The sequence below is a fragment of the Taudactylus pleione genome, unplaced genomic scaffold (assembly GCF_031769625.1).
Source record: "Taudactylus pleione unplaced genomic scaffold, aTauple2 ptg000845l, whole genome shotgun sequence".
NCBI lineage: Eukaryota > Metazoa > Chordata > Amphibia > Anura > Myobatrachidae > Taudactylus > Taudactylus pleione.
Genome location: NW_028285247.1, coordinates 1,808,997 through 1,827,374, shown reverse-complemented (window position 1 = coordinate 1,827,374; position 18,378 = coordinate 1,808,997). Strand labels below are relative to the sequence as shown.

At 47.6% G+C, this 18,378-nt stretch overlaps 1 protein-coding gene across 1 annotated transcript in view; it reads right to left on the bottom strand.

The window, feature by feature from the left end:
• Positions 1-1,367: 1,367 nt before the first annotated feature.
• Positions 1,368-18,378, bottom strand: part of VWA1 (von Willebrand factor A domain containing 1) — a 268,972-nt gene continuing 251,961 nt past the window's right edge. Inside the window, exon 13 of the mRNA XM_088458647.1 lies at positions 1,368-3,248. Coding sequence (XP_088314773.1) covers positions 3,208-3,248 — 41 coding nt within the window. The 3' untranslated portion in view covers positions 1,368-3,207. The remainder of the gene's footprint in view (positions 3,249-18,378) is intronic.

The window sequence follows — 18,378 nt, the reverse complement described above, 5'->3', positions numbered from 1 at the left end:
CAACTCAAAAGCCATTTCATGGACAGGTGTGAGCTATTCCCTCGTTATTTCATTATCAATTAAGCAGGTAAAAGGTCTGGAGTTGATTCTAGGTGTGACATTTGCATTTGGAATCAGTTGCTATCAACTCTCAATATGAGAGCCAAAGAGCTGTCACTATCAGTGAAGCAAGCCATCATTAGGCTGAAAAATCAAAACAAACCCATCAGAGAGATAGCAAAAACATTAGGTGTGGCCAAATCAACTGTTTGGAACATTCTTAAAAAGAAAGAACGCACCGGAGTGCTCAGCAACAACAAAAGACCCCGAAGACCACGGAAAACAACTGTGGTGGATGACAAAAGAATTATTTCCCTGGTGAAGAAAAACCCCTTCACAACAGTTGGCCAAATCAAGAACACTCTACAGGAGGTAGATGTATATGTGTCAAAGTCAACAATCAAGAGAAGACTTCACAAGAGTGAAAATAGAGGGTTCACCACTAGATGCAAACCATTGGTGAGCCACAAAAACAGGAAGACCAGATTAGAGTTTGCCAAACAACATCTAAAAAAGCCATTACAGTTCTGGAACAACATCCTATGGACAGATGAGACAAAGATCAACTCGTACCAGAGTGATGGGAAGAGAAGAGAAGGAAAGGAACTGCTCATGATCCAAAACATACCACCTTCATCAGTGAAACATGGTGGTGGTAGTGTCATGGCGTGGGCATGTATGGCTGCCAATGGAACTGGTTCCCTTGTATTTATTGATGATGTGACTGCTGACAAAAGCAGCAGAATGAATTCAGAAGTGTTTCGGGCAATATTATATGCTCATATTCAGTCAAATACTTCAGAACTCATTGGACGGCGCTTCACAGTGCAGATGGACAATGACCCGAAGCATACTGCATAAGCAACCAAGGAGTTTTTTAAGGCTAAAAAGTGGAATGTTATGCAATGGCCAAGTCAATCCCCTGACCTGAATCCGATTGAGCATGCATTTCACTTGATGAAGACAAAACTGAAGGGAAAATGCCCCAAGAACAAGCAGGAACTGAAGACATTTGCAGTAGAGGCCTGGCAGAGCATCACCAGGGATGAAACCCAGCGTTTGGTGATGTCTATGCGTTCCAGACTTCAGGCTGTAAATTGCCTGCAAAGGATTTGCAACAAAGTATTAAAAAGTGAAAGTTAGATTTAGGATTGTTTAGTTTGTCCCATTACTTTTGGCCCCATAAAAAGTGGGAGGCACATATAGAAACCGTTGTAATTCCTACACCGTTCACCTGATTTGGATGTAATTACCCTCAAATTAAATCTGAAAGTCTGCAGTTAAAGCACATCTTGTTTGTTTCATTTCAAAGCCATTGTGGTGGTGAATAGAGGCCAAAATATGAAAATTCTGTCAATGTCCCAATATTTATGGACCTGACTGTATATATAATAAGACAAAAGTGGCAAAAAGAATTGACGCATTACTAAAAGCCTTAAGAAAATGTGCATTGTCTTAAGTAATACTGATAACTTTGGGCCTTATTCAGAGATGTACGCTAACCCGATGGTTAGCGCACATCTCCGAAGGTTTAGGGTCTGTGCATACACGGGTCCCATTCTGCGCATGTGCAGAACGGGTTTTGCAATCCCGTTCGCAGACACCCCCCCCCCAAGCTGCAGCATGATGGACATGCTGGAGCATTTGAGGCAGAGCGGGGGGGTGGCCTTACAGCTTCTAGGACCCGGCCAGGCTGTGGTAGGCTTTAGCTACTGCCAGGGTCGGACTGGCCCACAGGGGTACAGGGGAAACCCCCGGTGGGCCCCACTGCCGGAGGGCCCACCCCCTTCTCTAGGGATCAGGTTCCAGACTGTGCACTTAAATTATACATGACAGGACTATTATGTATTTTCAATGCACTACTGTTATTAATCTGGTATATTATCATACATTCACTAACAGTATTTACTGCATTCCCCCGGTGGGCACTTCATGCCCCTGTCCAACACTGGCTACTGCAGCCTGGCTAAAGGAGGTTGCAATGGTGATCCCAGGCTGAGACCTCAGTCACAGCGCTTGGAACGCAGATGCAGCAAGGTGTCTAGACACAACCTGCTGCATTTTAAAACACACGGAATTGCATAGCCGCTTGTGTGCCTTGCATGATAATATAGTCCTGTTGTGAGAACATATGTGTCATTATAAACAGAAAACTAAAGGCAGACATTGACACACATATGAAAGAGAATACTTGATGTAGAGGTGTTACAAGTTTTATCTGTGTCTCATAGCACTGCCGGGATATAGTTAAATGATTCTGTTGTTCTTCCCTCCCCTCCTCCCAACAGCTCCATAACCATATCTAGCCTCTGTAGCTCCTCTCCTCACTTCGATGTCAGCTCTGATTGTTTACAGGAAGGGACTACAAGTCATATACCAAGGGAGAAATGGGTCTTTGAAGTCCAGAGATTGTGCCCCTTTTCCAAGCTTTTTCAAAGTAAAGACAGCTACAGTAGCCTGGCATACTGCTTATCATTTGACCAGTGTGGTTTTCCATTGAGAGCTTTTTATCTACAATTGTATTACTTTTTAATTCGGGCTATTAAATAATTGTGTAGTTGCCCTTTAAGTTTGCAGATATGACCAAAATAATCGTGTTTATTTACGTTTCGCCTCTATGGTGAGTTTCTAGTTATTGCCCACTCTGCATTTTCACCATTTTTGTCCTGTGTAGCATTTCATTGTGCACAGGAGAGATCTTTTTTTTTTGTGACAGGCTGCTTACATATTTTATATATATATAAAAATATTATTAATGAAAACACATAACATTAATCCCATTGCCCGCTCTAACTGCAAACGAAATACTGTAACATTTTCTTAGTTCATGTTATATGTCCATTTTATCATAGAGCAATTACTCTTTACTTTGATACAGTCATATTTTGCATCCGGTGTGAATATGAAATAGTCATATTAGTTAGGAGCAGTATTTTAGTGGTTATGAGTTAAATTAGTCAGCAGGAGTATTCTTCACTAATGTCATGTACACTACTGATGCAGGTTACTGTGTTCCCAGATCCTCTGTTCTTCTTCTGGAGACCAAGCTCTTTCCAGCAAATTCATGATGGTACAGCAGCTTTTCTCATTCTGTAGAACAATTTGCAGTCATCTGGCTCTTCTCCGAACCCTAGTCATGGTGGGCATCAATGTGATCTTATAAAGTCTTTACTGTGACCGCCCTGTCGGATAACGGTTTGCAGACGTTCCTGAGGAGAAAAAAAACAAAAACAAACTACGTTTCCAATCTCTTAATGACTGAACAAAATTGTATAGAGGCTGGATTTATAAATCTGCCATGCAAGACTTGATTTGGAGCTTGTGTGACTCCAGGTAATCTGATAGTAACTAGTTATATCAAGATATGAAGGAGACTGCAATCATCCAGGGTGTGCCAGCTCTCAGTATGAGCAGGAAGTGACTTGGTTACTCCACCCAAGCACCAAACTTTACCCAATGAAATTTAACTGCCCACAAATGAGGCCAGATCAAGCCTGTAGGTTGTATATCGGACTGAACAGAATGGCAAGCTTAATGTCTGAATAATGAGGTCTTTAAACATGCAGCTCTCTGTTACAGCAATTAATTCCCAATCCCAGCTCCAACCCTACACTGCTTATGTAAGCGTTCCTATATTTACTTACAAGCAAGGTTTTCCTGCTGTAATTACTGGCAGTGTGCGCAGCCATACATTGCGCAAGGGTCTGTTTTAGCTTCGCACCTAATTCAGTTAAGTAACCCATAGCATGTAATCTGCAATTATTTTTGACAATGAAACCAAATGTCTGATTATCTGCTACAGATTACTGAACATTTAGATTTTTATAAAGCAACCCATAATTCCAGAACTTTAAAAGGTAATTTCTGCCTGCAGGATGTTAGAAGGTAGAACTTTAGTTTTCAATCAATATTATTAATAGTAAGGGATTACATGCATAGTAAAATAAAACATAAAAATAGCACTCCGGGTGTAGGGTGCCACAGGGCACTAATGTGCTGGTCACTGCATATGTAGCTCCCTATGAAAATACCTATACCATTAATACAGATATGCAGAGAAGAAATATTTATTTGCACACAAGCTACAGCTTAATTGTGTTATTTACTATGCATTTGAGAGAATTGAAGTCTCATTTACAATCAGCAGACGGCTGTTAGGAATTGTTATGACCAGCTTATAAAGTCTGCAAAATATGGAGTTAAATCATTTTCTATGTACAAAGCTGGAGGATTCTATTTAGCTAAATTGCTAAGATACGATTTCATGGCATGAACCATCAGCATTTGTCAAGGATATTGCTTGATCCCTAATCATATTTAACACTGAATGTAATTGCTTACTGCATTCATTCTGTATTTCATTTTCAAGGACAATGCATAATTTCATACAGAGAGCGGCTTGAGAAGCGTTCACCTTCTTAGCTCAGTCATTCTTATTATGATTGGCTTCTGCTTCAGACTTAGATGTGCTAGAATAAAAGCAGTCTCCTTTCATTGAGGACAATTCTTATTTTTAATAGTTTAGTGGTTAGGTAGAAAGAAATATACACTATGTAGGCAAAAGTGATTGGACACTGACAGCAAATAGATCAACAAGATTTTATTGACATCAGTACTTTGAAGTAATCACTGCACGTGGTGGACCTACAGACTCCCTTCTTGGCAAACTGTCCACAAGTTCCTGGACAACAGCAGGCGGTATGTTTTGCCATTCCGCCTTAAGTACAGTGACCAACAGTGACACTGAAGGTAGAGTTGCCCTAGAATGCACCTGTCACTCCGATTTGTTCAAGAGGTTCTCAATGGGGTAAAGATTTGGACTCTGAGCTGGCCAGTCCATCCAGGTTACCGAATTTCCTGTATACCAGTCCAGCATCGTCCTGGAAACATGACAGGTGGCATTGTCATTCTGCTAAAAACATTAGTTGTTTCCGTAGAGCTACAAGTACATGGGTATCTCCACGAACTGTTCTTGTCGAAACGGCCACATTAGTGGCCATTTGTAACTCGTGTGCAATGGTATGCATGCTATGCATTTCACTTGCGAGAGGGTGTCCAATCACTTTTGACTACATAGTTGATATAGTGTATATATAGATAAAAATAAGGGGGCATCCATAATGCATTAGGAATCGGTATGAAATAATGCCGGCTGATCGTCCTCAGGTAAGTATATACTAACCTAACCCTAACCTCACCCCCAAGTGTCTAACCCTAACCCCCCCCTTCCCAGTTGCCTAACCCTCCCGGGGGGGGGGGGGGGTGCCTAACCCTAAGTGGCCCCCGGGAGCCCTAAACCTAACCCTCCCCGCGGCTGTCCGTTCGCGGCACCCGGCATCCCTTAGATCGGGATGCCGGGCGCCTGTCTCCCGGCGTCGGGGAAATTACAGGCGTCTAGATATAGCCGCCTGTCATTTAACCCACGCCGGGATAAAGCAATCGGGAAGCCGGCTGTCGGGATCACGTCAGCCGGTTTCCCGATTGCACCCCATGCATTATCCCATGTAAAGGGATCACACACCCAAAAGAACATTTTTATGCATGCTTCATAAAGGATAGTTGTGAGCTTATCTGAGGTTCTTTACAATAATCAAACAATTTCTGCTCTCCATACCTGGTGTTCTCAGGAAATAAACTTTAGAATTTAAGGGGCCTATCCACTAGGTGACCTGAAAGACTGAACGTCTAGTGTTCAGACCTTCAGGTCGCCGAGGTGCGGTGCCCACACTGAATGGCGTTCACTGAACGTCATTTAGTGCAGGAGTCCGACCTTCTATCTCTGAACATGCCGAACCTGACGAGCATCGTCAGGTTGACAAGCATATTCAGTAGATAGTCGAGGTCGGCAAGGATCCAGCGTGCACGCTCAACGCTGGTTCTTGCCGGCTATCCATTACAAGACTTTGTGAACAATGCGACCAAAACCTCCTGGTTTTGGTCGGATTGTTCACAAAGTCATGTAATGGATAGGCCCCTTAAGACTTGAAGATCTGTTGCTGCTATTGTGGTCAGAAGAGGTTAGTACCAAGTGAAGGTGATCAGTCCAGGTACTCTTCTGCATAGGTCACATGTACGGTGTGTAATTATTTCTGTCTTTCCATTGATGATGGACCCACCTGAAACTTCCAAATAACACAGTACAGAATGGCAGGGCAGCTTCTCATGCAGACCTGAGTCAACAGAACTCTGATTGCCTTACTTACTATCAGGCTGTATGACATTAATGACTAACAGGTAGGTTTAGTTGTGTATGTTATAAAGCCTGATATATGTGAACTATGTAGATGAATACCTGGACTGATCACCTTTGTAGATTTGGTACTAACCTCTTCTGACTGCAGCAGATCTTCAAGTCCTAATTAAAAAAATTTATTTCCTGAGAACATCTTGTATGGAGAGGAGGAATTGAGAACATCTTGTATGGAGAGGAGGAATTGAGAACATCTTGTATGGAGAGGAGGAATTGAGAACATCTTGTATAGAGAGAAGGAATTGTTTGGTCTGAAGAGCATCTGTTATGAATTGTGGTTAGCAAATCATCTTGGTGGCAGTTCCCAGTCATAGTTGTTACTGGGAAACTGCATCATGTCCAGTTCTTGTTCTGGCTTTTTGCAGGAAGCTGGAAATCCTATCTTGTCTGTGTTTAAATCATAGCCTGTCATTCATGTCTGTCTGTGTGTTTTGTCTCATGTGCTCACTAATTACTAGCTGTCTGTGTGCAGAGCTCAGGTGCACACATGCCTTTGATTAGGAAGTGCTCTCTCCAGGAATTGGTTCTGATTGGACCCTGCTTCCTTTAAGTTTCAGCCAGCCCTGCACTTCATGCCGGTTATATTGTCTGACGTCCGGAGAGTGTTTGTTCTCAGAAGTCTGTATCGTTGCCGGTCTTACCTTGTTCCACAGTTCTTGTATGCTGAGTTATTCTTCCAGTTTCCTGCACCTGCCTGTCTGTTTAGCATTAGCCTGTGAAATATACCCTGCTGCTGCCTGTGGGATTTTTATACCAGAGTACAGCCAAGCAGTGTCAGTCTGCTTGCTGCCTGTGTTCCTGTGGTGCCAGAGTTCACCTGTCTGCCATATTGCTCCAGACACACCTCAGCCTGCATCTCATCTCGGCTGTCATAGCCACACCACGGTCTGCAAGACCGCATCATAGCCTGCATCTCATCTCGGCTGTCATAGCCGCACCACGGCCTGCAAGGCCACATCATAGCCTGCAAATCATCTCGGCTGTCATAGCCACACCACGGTCTGCAAGGCCGCATCATAGCCTGCATCTCATCTCGGGTGTCATAGCTGCACCACGGCCCGCAAGGCCACATCATAGCCTGTATCTAATCTCGGCTGTCATAGCCGCACCACGGTCTGCAAGGCCGCATCGTTAAGGTTCCTCTTGCACCCCAGCCCTCAAGGCCGCACCTTGAACTTTGTTACTTCAGCCACTAGTCCTTGTCTGCATTTTGTCTGTCTAGTTCTTGTATGTATCTTGCCTGTCCAGTCCTTGTTTGCTTTTCTGTCAGTCTTGTCATAGTCCATTCTAGTCTAGTCTTGTCTTGATATCCTGCAGTATCACAGTCCTGGTCATTCCTGCTGTGCAGCCTGCTTAGTTTGTCCTCTCGCTTCTTGCCTGACTATCCAGCTGCACCATTGTCCCTAGACATTCCTGAGACCTATCATCTGCCACTGCTAGAGTATCCTGTCACTCACAACAGTTCCTGTACTTATCACCTGCAGCTTCACTCCAGCTAGTACCAGTACAGGAAGGACTGCCACTCCTCAGCCGTGTTTCTAGTCAGCAGTGCTGCGGTCTCTCGTTGGTTGTGTAAGCCTCTACTGCTGGGGGCATAAATCCAGGTGGCCACCTAAGTACCAGTGTGTAAATAAATCACTAAGGGAACAGCGGGTAGCTGTTATTGGTAGAAGATCCTCTCCCTGGCTTTAGAGGTCTTACACAACCGTGCAAGAACTGTAACATTATAACCGGCCAAATAACAGACGCTACTGGAGTGAATCAATATGGTTTCAGTGCTGTCAAATCCGGTACAGATCTTGCCTAGTCAGACCTCAGTTATGAACCCCAATTTGGGACTAACGAATAAAGTTCGGAACCTTGAGAGTATGCAATCGCTGCTGCTACAAGCCTTCCTTGGATTGTCATCTCGTGTGGATGTGCTGCAGCAGCAGATAATTCAAGCCTCCCAAAAGTCGTTGGACGCAACTACCCATTGCAAGAATCAATCTAGAGAGGAAAAATTGGATGGCACCCCAATTAGAAACTGTTCAAGAACAACTCAGTTTATTGAATTTATGAATCCTGAGCTGTTACAAGAATTTCGTTTAAAGACCGAACAGTTGCAAAATTTGTTATGCAGTACTAATCTGTTAGTACAAAAATTTTTTGGTAAGTCTCCGGACTTTGGAAGTATTTCATCCTTACCAGCAGTAGCAAAAGAGGTGACAGACTCGGTTCCCCCCTTTTTCAGCAATACCATCCTCTAAGCAGAAGGAAGGTGGATATCAGAGTTACTTACGACCCAGGCTCTCTGAAGCTGAGCGGCAACGGCGTAGGGAAGATCGCCTCTGTTTGTACTGTGGAAGTGCTGATCATTTTATTGGAGACTGTACTTTATGTAACCCAGGAGGAATGACCAGCCTCAAAGGCCTAGGCTTCAAGTAAGCAATTTGCCTTGTAAGCCTACTAATGCCGCGGACTCCATAATTCCCGATATAGGTGCCAAGGTTCCCCAAGAACAGTCAGTTATTTATAACTGGGGTCCCATCCCTAGAGGACCAAATCTCATGTTTGGGAACCACTTAAATAAAAGCTCTCATTGTTCCAGCAAAGGTTCAGTCTTTTCTTTTGCATGAAGAAAATAAATAAATCACTAAAGGGAACAGCGGGTGGCTGTTATTGGTAGAAGATCCTCTCCCTGGCTCTAGAGGTCTTACACAACTGTGCGAGAACCTTAACAGTATCTTTTATGAAGTGCACATAAATTTGCTTTTGTATGGATGATCCCTTTATATGGGTACAATGCACTATGGGCAGACCAGTGTTTTTGTCTCTTCAGATTTAAATGGAATTCATTGACTGGTGATGATTTGTATGAGGAGAAGCAGCCCCAAACAGAGGACCTGATTCAGAGATGGACGCTAATGCGATCACAGCTGCGACTTCGCACGCAACGCAGCAGCAAAAATATGCTAATGTCTGCAAAGATCACCTGAGCATAAGGACGTCCACTGCTGCCTTCTTAACCGCATGCGATGACACATACCTGCGTAAATATCGGTAACATCGCCGCAACCTCGGTGGCCATCTTGGCAGTGCGACAGGTCTGACCTACCGCCTTGGGAGCTCTTCAGACAAGCAGAGCTGTGTATGCACTTGCAGTGGCTAATTTATGCACGCCCATGTAATGGCATTTACACAGACAGACGCACCTGCGTTTCTCAGACCACCCCCCCGTCACCACCCCCAAAGGCTGACAACCTGTCACTCACTCTTCAATGGATTCTTATGTGCATCCGTGATCGCTGTGCACGAGCAGTGCGGCTTATACGCATGCGCGATAGCAAACAATCACTCGATCTGCATGAAAATCACATTAGCGTCCATCACTGAATCAGGCCCAGAGTCTTTTTATTGTATTTTATATTCTTTTTTTTATTTCTGACATATTAATTGTCATAATAGTAAGCGCTGAATTGAGAAAAGTCCTGTTTTGCGGTAAACAGGGCTTTTCTCTACTTACATAACTTCTCCATTCGGCATCCCTGCTCCGTGGATGAATCGCATTACCATACTTTTGGCTCTTTTTATCATCAGGTTTCTTATGTCCCTATTTAAAAGATGGGGGAAGGGAGGCGCCAATGCTCTCTCTGGCACAGGGCACCAAAAAGTCTAGTTACGGCTCTGCGATATATAGTGAAAAGTTCACATACATCTACATGATTACACTCCTGAATTATTTAGGGCCTGATTCAGTGTTGTACGCAAACCCGATCAGGGCTCTGTGGGCCATGAGTGTGAGTAGACTACATGACATCCTTCAAGCAGAGGTAAGTATACGTGGGTGTCTTTGTTTTTAGGGGGTTGTGGTGCACAGTGGCGTAACTACAGTCCCTGCAGCCCCGCGGTAATTTGGGGGTGGCACCGAATGAGGGCCGGCGCCAGCGTCAAAGAAGTGAGGGGAGAGCCGTACTGACTGCTGTGCCTACGCTGCCGCCGGAGTCACTGTCATGCAGGCTGCGGGAGCATGGGAGCCGGTGAATAACGGCGGTGATAGAGGGCTGGGCAGTGGCTGCTCCTGTCTGTGTGGAGACCATCTTGTCTGCGCTGATCTATTCAGCGAGAGCCTGAGGTGAGGACCGCGGATGGCTTGCGGGGACAGGCGGGCAGTGCTGGGTTCCGTAAGTGGGCTGCAGTACTGGCCGCTGGCTATATACAGTGCATCCGGAAAGTATTCACAGCGCTTCGCTTTTTCCACATTTTGTTATGTTACAGCAGAGGTTCCCAAATTAAATAAATACATTTTTGTCCTCAAAATTGTACACACAATACCCCATTATGACAACGTGTAAAAAGTTTTTTTGAGATTTTTGCAAATTTAATAAAAAAATAAAACTAAGAAATCACATGTACATAAGTATTCACAGCCTTTGCCATGAAGCTGAAAATTGAGCTCAGGTGCATCCTGTTTCCACTGATCATCCTTGAGATGTTCCTACAGCTTAATTGGAGTCCACCTGTGGTAAATTCAGTTGATGGGACATGATTTTGAAAGGCATACACGGAGCCGGCCCTTTGCATAGGCATTCTAAGCAAATGCCTAGGGGCATTCCAGGGCTCTGTAGCTCACCCCTCCCCCCCCCCGCTACCACGATTGGAGCTCAGCTCTGATCGGGCAGCGCAGTAGTCAGGGGTGGATTGCCTGTTTAATTCATCAGGTGGGCCGAGGGGACAAGGGACGCCTGTCGTATTTGGCCCCACCTCCAGCAGTGCATCTCCCTGTGATAGGCAGCCCACTGGAGACTGATAGCAGCCCGCCCGTGGGGGAAATTAAATTGCGAGTGGCTGCCGCTGGACTGGAGAGGCTACGTCCCTGCGCTCCGCTGCGCTGGCCTCCTCATGCTGCATCCTGCTGTCATGTAATGCCAGGCGCTGGCTGTTCCCGGCTCGGCTCCTCCTCCCGGACTCTGTAAAGCCTCCTTTCCTCACAACTCAGTCTCCCATTAACAGATCAGCTGCTGCAGACTGACTCCTCGGCTGGGCACAAAACTAGTCCCTTCTCCCACCTAATCGGGCTGCACCACCATGGAAAGACAGCAGCTTCTAACGCTTATGATATCCAGCCGCAAGGAGGACTTATCAGGAAACTGCTGTGTGAGTATGCGGTGCTGCAGCGAGTGTTCTGAAATGGTACAGCAGCAGGTAAGTGCTCCCATCCCAGTGTCTGCCCCTTCTCCAGCCTAGTGTCTAGCACCATTACTGACCCCCCCTCCCCAGTGTCTCCCATCTCTCCCCAACCAGCTCACTGCAACAATCTCAGTACCCCTACCTAGCACCCCCAGCCAGTCTGTCACAGTGATCACATTTATTCAGCCCAGTGTTCCCCCTTCCCCTCCATCTCAATGTCTCCTGCCCACTGCCCCCATTCACAAAGTGTCCCCCCTATCCAGCCCAGTGTCCTCCACCATCTCACTGACCTCCCATCACAGTGCCCCCCCCTTTCCTATTCAATCAGCCCACTGCTTCCATCTAACTTCCCCCAGTATGAACCCCACAGCCAGTCCAGTCCCAGTGTCCTCCACCATCTCACTGACCTCCCATCACAGTGCCTCCCCCTTCTCTATTCAATCAGCCCACTGCTCCCATCTAACTTCCCCCAGTAAGAACCCCACAGCCAGTCCAGTCCCAGTGTCCTCCATTCATTCAGCCCAGTGTACCATCTTCTCCAGCCTAGTGTTGCTCCCTCCCACCTCTATCTTACTGCTCCACTTCTGATCCATCCCAGGACCTCCCCATTCGCAGTGCCCCCACCCCCCCCTCATCCAGCCCAGTGTCCCCCACCATGCGCATATACATGTGCATATATCTCTTTTGACATCCGCATATAAATAAACTAATTCTGGATACAAACTGGCTGTCATATCGGCCGTTTAATGAATCGGCAGATATATTGTATGCCTGTCGGCCAGTGTGTACACACAGGCAGGGTATGGGATGCTGGCAGTCAGGATCCCAAGTGGTCAGAATCCAGACCCCGGCATCCCTACAGTGTTATCATACCAACACTTGTTGGTCGGGATCCTAAACCCCCCCCCTCTCCCTCCCGTAACCCTCTTTGGTGCCTAACCCTAACCTCCCCCCTAGTGCCTGAACCTAACCTCCCCCTTCCTGCACCCTAAACCTAACCCTCTCCCCTTGGTGCCTAACCCTAACCCTCCCCCCAGCCCCGCTACTTACCTTTGATATCCTGGAGGTTGGGATGCAGACGTTGGGTATATCTGCTCATCATGCTGTGTGTACGGGCTATCAGCCGAGCGCTCTTACACTTGCTGCAGAGGCCAGTAGGGAGGGGGTCACTATGTGACCCTTGGCCAGCGGGACCGCAGATGATGGTTGTTCAGTCTGTATGAACAACCATAATCTGCAGATATATCTGTCAGGTGTGTACCTACTTTAAGATTGGTGGTGGGATTATCTGCTAGGGGGCACCAGCCAAAATCTTGCCTAGGGCACCAAATTGGCTAGGGTAGACCCTGGGCATACACCTGTCTATGTAAGGTCCCACACTTTACAGTGCATGTCAGAGCACAAACCAAGCATGAAGTCCAAGGAATTGTCTGTAGACCTCGGCACCGCTCATCACCAGGCCAATACCATCCCTACAGTGAAGCATGGTGTTGGCAGCATCATGCTGTGGGGATGTTTTTCAGCAGCAGTAACTGGGAGGCTAGTCAGGATAGAGGGAAAGATGAATGCAGCAATGTACAGAGACATCCTGGACGAAAACCTGCTCCAGAGCGCTCTTGACCTCAGACTGCGGCGATGGTTCATCTTTCAGCAGGACAACGACCCTAAGCACACAGCCAAGATATCAAAGGAGTGGCTTCAGGACAACTCTGTGAATGTCCTTGAGTGGCCCAGCCAGAGCCCAGACTAGAATCCGATTGAACATCTCTGGAGAGATCTGATAATGGCTGTGCACCGACGCTTCCCCATCCAACCCGATGGAGCTTGAGAGGTGCTGAAAAAAAGGAATGGGCGAAACTGCCCAAAAATAGGTGTGCCAAGCTTGTGGCATCATATTCAAAAATACTTGAGGCTGAAATTGCTGCCAAAGGTGCATCAACAAAGTATTGAGCACCGCCCGCATGTCCCCGCAAGCCATCCACGGTTGATATCCAGACGGGGATCATACAAGTATACTTACCCTCCCCCTTCTTCCCTTAACCCTCCCTTCTTGTAGCCTAACCCCCCCCACCCCGCACCCTAACCCGCCCCGTTAGTGCCTAAACCTAAGTTTTCCCCCTTCATGCCTAAACCCAACCCAACTAACAGCCAAGAAGCTCTGTCTGTATTCCGGCGTCGGGATTTAGACATCGGTATTTCGACGCCCATGTTAAGTCCTGTGTCAGGCTTCCACACTGTCTGTCTATCTAATTGACCAGCAGTCATCGAGTAAACATAAAAAGATGTCCAAGTGCCCGCTACATTATTAAACAGTGAAACATACTGTATACAAGCAGATTAGCAGTACTCACGGGACTTGTACGCTCCAATAAATTCATGCTATCAGTGGTAATTACATTTCTTTGTTATTGTTTTTAATTGGTGGGGTCATTGCTAATTACACAGTGCGGTTCATCTCCTAGACAACCCCCTAGCTGCCTGTGATTGTGCAGACGCCGGGATGGGTGGCAACTGATCTAAGGAATGGTATGCCGCAGGGAGATGTGCATCTGTGCCCTGGTGACATCTGTGCCCAGGTGACAGTCAGCGTCCCAGAAAATGAGGGGGGTATAGGTCCCGTTTTCTGTGCAAGCGTGATGATTACTCAGTTGGCTGATGCTCACGCCTCCTGCGGCATTAGCATATTATTGCACACTCGCAGCGGCTGTGTAATAGTGTACAACTCTGAATCACGCCTTTAGTTTGAGTGTGTGTATATATATGCATGTATGTATGTATGTATGTATGTATGTATGTATGTATGTATGTATGTATGTATTTACCAGGTCACCTGTATCAAAGTATTCCCTTCTCCCTGCAGAGCTGCTGCGCACAACGGAGGCGGCTCCATCGTGCGCATGCGCGAGACCTGGATAGCGACGGGCAAGCAGTCGCTATGGGTCTCGCTACAAAGGGGGCGTTCTGTCGATGGTGAGTGACAGCACGCCCCCTTTGGTGGGTGTGGCTGGCCAGACGGAGGCGTTCCCATGGGAACGCCTACCGTCTGGGGCCGGCCCCACTGACATCACAAATGTCGTCAGTGGGAGTGCTTTCGGCTCTGATAGAGCCGAAAGCACTCCAGGGCTTGCAGCCACGAGACCCTAGGGTCTCGTCGCAAGCCCGATGGTTGCAATGGTCTTGACCATCGCGACCATCTTTTTGGCCGCTCGCTATAGCTGTGGGTGGTTACCCACAGCTACGCGAGCAGCCAGGAGGCCGCTCTAAAATTCAGAGGGACGGCCCTGATTCAGAGCGAGCGCTCTGTCAGAGCGTCCGGTTCTGAATCATGGCCACAGTGTGTGCTTGAAGATCCACTCACACACAGTCGCCTGTTCCGAACATTCCCCCTCCTCCTGGCAGGGTATCCCCTTCCTCCCCACGCCTCCATGCTGTGCTGACTTTGAGCCTTACCTGCTGTTGAATGACAGGCAGGCTCAGTGTCACTCATAAGCAGCTCATTACCACCATGGGCACCGCAGCTCGTTCCCCGTGGCCGGGTCTCCCCATTTCTCCCCTCTGCAGCTGTGGAACCTGCTTTTTAATGACAGCTAGGCAGCGGGCTGGGCCTGCATGGATGAGCAGCTCCCTCCACCAGCGGGCGGCACCGCCACTCTTGTTCCCCCCCTTGCTCCCCTTTGCGCTGCTGAATCTGCTGTGCTGTGTGCTGTCAAACTGAATGACAGATGAGCCTGAGGCTCTGAGTGGCTCTTCACCAGAGGCGCTGCTGCAGCCCTTATTCCCATGCCTGGTCCTCCCCCTGAGTCCCCTCCCTTCTCCTCACCTCCCCACTTGACCTGGCTCTCTTCCCTTCCCCTCCCCACCTGACATGGCTCTCCTCTCCTCCCCTCCCCACCTGATCTGGCGCTCTTCCCCAACTGACCTGGCTCTCTTCCCCTCCCCACCTGACCTGGCTCTCTTCCCCTCCCCACCTGACCTGGCTCTCTTCCCCTCCCCACCTGACCTGGCTCGCTTCCCCTCCCCACCTGACCTGGCTCGCTTCCCCTCCCCACCTGACCTGGGTCTCCTCTGCTCCCCACCTGACCTGGGTCTCCTCTGCTCCCCACCTGACCTGGGTCTCCTCTGCTCCCCACCTGACCTGGGTCTCCTCCTCTTCCCTCCACACCTGACCTGGGTCTCCTCCTCTTCCCTCCACACCTGACCTGGCTCCCTTCCCTTCCCCACCTGACCTGGCTCCCTTCCCTTCCCCACCTGACCTGGCTCCCTTCCCTTCCCCACCTGACCTGGCTCCCTTCCCTTCCCCACCTGACCTGGCTATCTGAATAAAGGCAGCCTCCAGTGCCGATGGCGTCCAGCCGAAGAGGGGCATCAAGAAATTGAAAAATACTGGAGAAAACAGAAGAAGCAAATAGTTGCAGAAAAAAAAAGGGTGTTTTATTTTAAATGTTAATAATATATCTATTTAATAAGGTAATACATATATGTGTATTCATATAATAAATAATATATTTAATATTTTAAATGAAATATACACAGTGTATATTTCATTCAAAATATTAAATATAGTATTTATTATTATTTATTAGGGATGCGGTCATATTCCCGACTGCAGGAATTATGGCGGTCAGAATGCCGTCACTGGTATCCCGACACTTATCAGAATACCGGAGGTAAGTACTGTTGTTAGAGGGAGAGTTAGTAGTCACTAAGGGGAGGGTTAGGTTTAGGCTGCGTGGGGGGGAGGAGGGGTAGATTAGGTTTAGGTACTAATGGGGTTAGGCGTAGGCTGCAGGGAAGGAGGGTTAGGAGCATGGCCAGTGCAACGTAATCAGCCGGCAGGGAAGAGGCGGGCTGCAGAGGCGTCGCCGCTGCCTACTCCATTTGCTGGATGCCCGCTGAGATTATGTTACCAACGGGCGCCCAGTAGCTCCTTCCCAGAATCGGCAGCCGGAGGCTGGAACTCATTCCTGAGCTCCGCCTTCCGGCTCCCGCAGTGGGTGAAGAAAGAGACGTCATGACATCTTTCCCATATTGCCCAGTGCGATGACTGAGGATGGAGCAGTGGTGGGCACAGGAGCGGGGCTTCAGGTAAGTATAGTATTGTGGTGTCTGTGACTATGTGTAAGGGGCACTACTACTGGAGGCACTGTATAAGGGGTACTACTACTAGGGGCACTGCATAAGGGGCACTAATACTGGGGGCACTAATACTGGGGGCACTGCATAAGGGGTACTACTATGGGCATTGTGTATAAGGGGCACTACGGTGTGTGTCGTATTGGGAATAAGGGAAACTACTATGTTGAGTAATGTGAATCAGGGGCACTATGTGCGGTGTAATGTGAATCGGGCACTATGTGCGGTGTAATGTGCATAAGATTGTGCTACTGGTTTAATTTTAATTGGGGATACTATTGTGTTACCACGCCCCTTTATGCACTGTGCGCCTACGGCACTGTCCCTTTGTAGAAAACTGGAGGGAAGGGCGCAAATTTAATAGTTTGCAGGAGAGCTCCAAACACCTTAGCACCGGCCCTGAATATAAGCCATGCTATTTTTAATGAATTGGGGCCTATCTGTCCATAGCAGGAATCGGTATGATTCACCGCCGGCCACATGGTAAGTATAAACTAACCTAATTTTACCCCTAACCCTCCCTTAGGGATGCCTAACCCTAACCTCCCCCCCTGTGCCTATCCCTAATCCCCCCACTAAGTGCCTAAACCTAACCCCCCCTTCCCTGCCGCCCCGGGGGGAGGCCTAACCCTAACCCTTCCTCCCCCTAGCCTAACCCTAACCTCCCGGGGAGCCCTAAAACTAACCCTCCCCCCCGTGGCTGTCCGAGCCCGGCATCCCTTCGATCGGGATGCCGGGCGCCAGTCTCCCGGCATCGGTAAAATTACATGAGTCTAGATTTAGATGCCTGTCTTTTAACCCTCGCCGGGATTGAGTAGTCTAGAAGCCGGCATTCTGTCCGCCGGCTTCATAAACGTATACCCCATAGCATACCTCCCAACATTGCTGTCAAGTTGTTCAGGGCTGAGGGCATGGCCACATCAAAGAGAGGTTGGTGTGTGTGCGTCACAGAGGAGGCATGGCTAGCTCTGAAAAGATACACAGTGGTAATATCAGCGCTCCAGCTTGGCAGGCGAGTAGTCCTTGTCTTGCGATACAATAGTCAGAAAGAAGGGGGGCTATGTCAAGCACTACACCTTGATGTACAATATGTATCAGTTTCTGTATTGTGTTTTAGTGCCAATGATATTATACAGTTATGTTGTACAAAAGGAAAGGGGGAGTATTCTGTGTCACCTACTAATTTATACTGTGAAATCTATATATGAACAATTGACACAGGTACACATGTAGTTAATAAGATAATATAGTATTTACTCTTTCTAAAAAAAATATTTGGTATATTAGTGAACAATAAGGTAATAATTATGGCAACATAATATGGCAGCTGCGTGCATGACAATATAGGAACAATCGAAGATAATAAAAGAAGTGATGTTCTGAAATGACAGTCTCTATATCCACTGAGTCCGTGACTTATAGTGATGTTATTGCTTGTACCTGCAGAGATCACGTCGTCCCGTGATCTCTATGGGGTCAAATGCTGTTTGCAGCCAAAAATCCAGTGTGAGTGAAGTCCTAATCCTGTAAGAATATCGTTGCCCGGGATGTCTTTGGCTGGAGGGGGGACGAGTGTGCGTGTGATCAGTATGTTCCCGGACCGTGCTGTCCTCACTGAGGATCACACCGGCGGTGCGCTTCTGAAAGAAGTCACATGCCGCTCGATCCCACTCTGTGGATATGCATTGGTCTGGGGATGAAGCGACTGCCAGCTCAGGTGTGTGGACCGTTTGCCGGGTGCTCCCTCCACTCTCTGGGCAAACTTACCTGATCTAACCGCTGTGTAC